The 5,109-nt window shown below is 42.5% G+C and overlaps 1 protein-coding gene across 1 annotated transcript; it reads left to right on the top strand.

The window, feature by feature from the left end:
- The first annotated feature begins 1,918 nt into the window (after nt 1–1,918).
- On the top strand, nt 1,919–4,773 carry LOC103719665 (B2 protein-like). The gene is made up of 5 exons (XM_008809011.4): nt 1,919–2,806; nt 3,236–3,336; nt 3,434–3,517; nt 4,228–4,338; nt 4,427–4,773. Exons 1-5 carry the CDS (start codon nt 2,200–2,202, stop codon nt 4,466–4,468), a joined length of 945 nt encoding a protein of 314 aa, XP_008807233.1. The 5' UTR covers nt 1,919–2,199; the 3' UTR covers nt 4,469–4,773.
- The last annotated feature ends 336 nt before the right edge of the window (nt 4,774–5,109 follow it).

The following is a 5,109-nucleotide window of genomic DNA, read 5'->3' as shown; positions in this document are numbered from 1 at the left end:
GGAATCTTTTAAATGGTGGAATATGGATTTAAGTCTCAGGTTCATATGTGTGAGAATTGGCCTAAATTGGGCACATGTTAGACAAAAGAAAGCATGCCTAGCCAATTTCTATCTAAAATTCAAATTAAAAAAAAGAAGAAAAGATAAGGCTCAAAACAGAGGACACGTCGTCCCCTCCCTCTCTTATCTCCACGACGATTTGAAAAACTCGTGGACGGCTGAACGTCCAAACCTAACAGGCTCGGGCCTGGAAAGTAAGCCCGAAACCCGAGCTGTGCCAAGCTTAGGCTTGGATAATTTTGGTTATGTATGGGGCTAAGCACGGCCTGGTCCATCCGATAAACATGTCTATCGGCAAAATATGTACGTAATCGGTGTTTTTTTTAAGTAAAGCAATTATATAAGATTGATATGTAGCAATTATGCAAGATTGATACCCTAAGCATTGCAAAATCTCCTAAGATCAGTAGAGCTTTGTGCAAGCCGACATTTGTGCAAATACCTACAATTTCAAGTTCAGATGATGGCGAACCAGAGCAGAGATTATGCCAAAATCTGAAGCGTCTGGGTTGGGCGTGGAGTCGGATTTGACTTCAGGTCACTTTGTCAATGGCCATGAGCCAAGCCCAAACTCAAACAAAATACATTGGTTAGGAGCCGGGTTCAATTGTCAAACCCAGCTCAGCCACTTGCATTAGCACAAGTACTTAATAAACTTCAATTTATTATTCAAAATTGTGCGAGTGTTGAAGAAGCACTAGACAGCCATACAAGATGCTAAAAGTCAAATATACATTGCTTTCCGTGTCCTAACAGTTCCTTCCGTGTGACATCACATGAACCAAACCTTGCTACGTCTTCTTCTAGGTATTGAGAGCGCGCTAGCCACTACGTGTAACGACAATTAATCACATCAACTAGTGTGAAACCGTATATCAAGCCAAAGAAAATTCCAGGTCACGTAACGTTGGTTGTTTAAACATATACCAATGTACCAACCATGAGACAACCTCGTGTAGACTCAAGAAAAAAAAAAAAAAAAAACTCTCTATGCAGCGTTCTCTTTCCACAGAAATCATGTAAACAGGTTGTTGAATCTTTTATCTAATATTTTCTTTGCATCGGATCCATTGCTGATGATAACATAAAGTCAAAAAAAAATTCATGATTATCTAATGTTTGCCGATTAAATGTACTAAAACTAATAGAGATGGAGAGAATATTTACTAAGAAATTGTTTAGACCTAAACATATTATTAGCTATGGTCATTCATTGGGTCCTTATTCTTTTTTTTTTGTGAAAAAATAATGGCCCTTTTTGGCTTTCTGAATTGACAAATGGCCGATTTGGCGCACTATGACGTGTCACACGACGAGTCATGAAATCCAAAGTCCATGATCCCACCCACCCACACGCCGTGACGGCCCAGATCGCGTTCCCTCGCCCTCCATCAAAAGACTGGCTTTTCAGACACGCGTGCTCCCCCGGTTCCGGGTGTATGTTTCGCGCGAAGGAACGATCTATGTTCTTTCCCGAGGTTGGCCGTTGGATCACGATCCGCACATATCTCAAAGAATTACGAATTCTTTCTGCACAGATCACGAAGTGGCTATTTTCCGATCCAACGGTGGATTTTCGCGAAGGAAGGATACAACCCCTGTCCGGGCTCCCCACCTGTCCCATATCACTCTATTACGACGTGTATGACTGTTAGGGCCCCACGTCGCCGGTGCCCAAGTCAAGCTTCTGGAAGCCAACCAGCCGCCCTTCTAGAGGTCGTGGCATGCGACCTGGCCCGCCGCGTGTCCCTCTGCCCCACCCCCACCACTTCCCTCCCCACGAAGTAATCCCCCCCCACCACTGCCCTCTCCATGAAGTAATCCCCTTCCCCCCCCCCCAATTCCCGTTTTATCCCCCATTAATTCGTTCAGGAACCCGTCATCTTCTGCTCACGGTCTGGCTTCCAAAATCCAAAACGCGTTTGTGTCACCTCTCTTGACACATTCACACGCTTTCCTCCCCCCTCCTTCCTTCCAAGAAATTTCCTGCCCATCATCCTTCACCCACTCCCAACTTTATAATACCCCCATCCTCTCCTCTCCCTGCTCCAATCCACACCCTATTCCCACCCCTATTCCTAAACCAATCTCGACTGATACACTGAATATTAGTTGATTAGAGGGAATTAGTCGCGGAAGATGGAGGCCAACAACGAGTTCTGGAACTTCAGTGATCAGATCCGGCTCCAGACCACCAACTTATCCAACCTGTCTATCGGGGATAGCATATGGAGCGACTCGTTTGTGAGAAGAATCGACGAGCGCCGAAACTTCGAGAACCCCGTAGGGCCTTCCGATCTCGTCTGGAAGACGGGGTTCGGAAATCAGAAGCTGGCGTTCGGGAATAGCACCAACGAGAGGTACAACAACAGCAATACGGGAAAGAATAGCGGTGGGAATAACGGTGGACTGAAGAATGAGAATTTTGTAAATAATGGTTATAACAACGGTATTAATAACAACGGGGAGATCAAGAATTATTTTAGCAAGGCGATCGGGAAGTCGGTGAATAACGGGTATGGCGGGAGGAAGAATAATGGTAATGACGGAGGGAGTGGGAAGAAGAAGAAGAACAGCAATTACGGGAATAACAACGACAATAACAACAATAACAATGGAGCGGTGGATAAGCGATTCAAGACGCTGCCGCCGTCGGAGGCCCTGCCGAGGAGTGAAGCGGTCGGGGGTTATATCTTTGTCTGCAACAACGATACCATGGAGGAGAATCTCCGAAGGCAGCTTTTTGGTATGCATGCTTTATTTGATTAATTATCATTATTATCTTTATTTTTCGCATCATTTTTGAAAGGGAAGTTCGAATTTTGTTCTTTGATCGCAATTTAATTATCGTTATTAATATTAATGGAAGAAAGTTCAAATTTTTAGGAGTACATGCTCGATTACTTAGATTCAACCCATTTAATTTCCTTTGTAGCAAAGGAAATCACTTGGTATCCTACCCACAAATTTGCACTATCTTTGAGGTATTTTGTAACTCTGTTTTTCAGATTTAATGGTGGGAGGTCAAACTTGTCAACCAAAAGAATTGAATTTTTAGTAGTTATTGAGCTTTGACATCTTTCCTTGTTAAAACTTCCCTAAATATTGGTTCAATTCAGATAGAAATTGGCAACCATTTTTTCTTATTTTTTTTGTTGGTTTTGGTTGGTAACAGGCCTGCCGCCAAGGTACAGAGACTCGGTTCGGGCGATCACACCAGGGCTGCCTCTTTTCCTCTACAACTACTCGACCCATCAGCTCCATGGAATTTTTGAGGTGCTGCATCTGTTCCTCTATCTCATACCATCTTATCCGCTCGACGGAATTGGGTTCTGTTTTCTTATACAAATTTGCCCTGCAACTTCGTCTACAGGCGGCTAGCTTTGGAGGAACCCACATCGATCGAACGGCTTGGGAGGACAAGAAATGCCCTGGGGAATCCCGTTTCCCTTCTCAGGTGTGTATTCCATAACTCGATTCTGCTTCGGGTTTGGGTCGATTGTATCCTGTTGTTCTCTGTCTTGCGTTGTTAATTTGGATAAGTTATACAAACAGTGAGACTCTAGCTTCAGAATGAGTGTTTCCTTTTGAAAAGGCTGTTCATTGATGGGTGTATTCATCTAGATGTGTATTCATTGATGCTAGCTACTATGGGAGTCCCTTCATGGATTTGGATGGACATAAGTTTCAGATCAGAAAGATAGTGCATCTTCTCCTGTCCATCCCTCCTTTCCCATCCCCTTTTTCAGTATGAAAGGCAAGATTGGACATGATAATATTTTCTTAATGGTTTGATCATGGAGTTTGATTCAACTTCCTCTGTTTTCTTTATTCACATTAAATGTTAATCATTTTATCTATGTTGGTACATGACTCCACTTCCTTATTTTATCTATGCTGGTACTACTTTATTCATGGATGAAGAATACTGGTGCTAGTTGTTGAGGTGGTTTGCTTTCTTTATAACAACACATGAAACCTCCAATCCTTTCCATTGGGTGGTGAATTCCATCTTATTTTTATATTTCTTTGATGGAGACCTGCACCAACCAAGCTATCACCCTCTCTTTTTCTCAACTCCAGAGAGATTTCTTAATGACTTGTTCAAGGATTAGGTCTGCTTGCTTATGCTGTTCTCATTGTTTTCTCCCCCCCTCCTTTGATTAGGTGAGGGTGGTGACGAGGAAGGTCTGTGAACCACTGGAAGAGGACGCCTTCCGCCCAATCCTTCATCACTACGATGGCCCCAAGTTTCGTCTGGAGCTCAATATCCCTGAGGTATATGCTTAGAAAAAACATCATTTGACACCTCTCTTATTTCATCAGCTTATTTGTGAGTTGTGACAGAGATATACTATTTTTTCAGGCTCTGGCCCTCCTTGATATATTTGCGGAAAACAATGCTTGAGATGGAGTTGGCCTCTTCCTGTATAACCACTACTAGTAATTCAGAGCATTCGACAGGCATATCTATATATAAATATATCTGTTCTTCGTACTACTTACTGAATAAGTTTGTCTCTCCTGGGGAGAAATTTTGGTGGGCTATGTGATCCAGGAGATGAAGGGTGGGGTGATGAACCCTGATGTTCGGTACTTAACTCCAGTTTTGTAAAAAGTTTCTCGAGGCAGACTTTTGTCATGTAAATAAGTTATATATGAAAGATTATCTTTTTCATGCAAATAATAGTATTTGATGGCATCTTTTGTTTGATCCGCTATGGAAGTCCTCATCTAATGCAAGTGGGTGTATATATTTTAGGAGTGTGCGAAGCTACTGCTTTTAAAGAACATGTATATATTCATGTTCATGTTGCATTATCTACCAATAGGTGAAGCTGAGCCTTTGTGCTAATTTTTGAACCAAAACCACTCCTAGCCACTAGCCAGCCAGCAAAGACAAGGATTGTTATAATCTAGGCATATCCTGAAAGCAACCTCCTGTTATATAAGTTGGAAGCTTTGCATGTTACCTTGAGTTGATCAAAATTGTGTTTAAAATTAGCAGGAGCTCTACTTTCGGCCTATCTCTTTTGTCACGATCCAAGA

This window comes from Phoenix dactylifera, chromosome 8 (genome assembly GCF_009389715.1).
Source record: "Phoenix dactylifera cultivar Barhee BC4 chromosome 8, palm_55x_up_171113_PBpolish2nd_filt_p, whole genome shotgun sequence".
Classification (NCBI taxonomy): domain Eukaryota; kingdom Viridiplantae; phylum Streptophyta; class Magnoliopsida; order Arecales; family Arecaceae; genus Phoenix; species Phoenix dactylifera.
Note: the sequence above shows the minus strand (reverse complement) of the source record. Positions and strands in the feature narration are given on the sequence as shown.

Coding starts and splice junctions, on each gene's coding strand:
- LOC103719665 (XM_008809011.4), top strand. CDS start 2,200: ATGGAGGCCAACAACGAGTTCTGGAACTTCAGTGATCAGATCCGGCTC. Junction 2,807..3,235: donor TCTCCGAAGGCAGCTTTTTG/GTATGCATGCTT, acceptor GGTTGGTAACAG/GCCTGCCGCCAAGGTACAGA. Junction 3,337..3,433: donor AGCTCCATGGAATTTTTGAG/GTGCTGCATCTG, acceptor CTTCGTCTACAG/GCGGCTAGCTTTGGAGGAAC.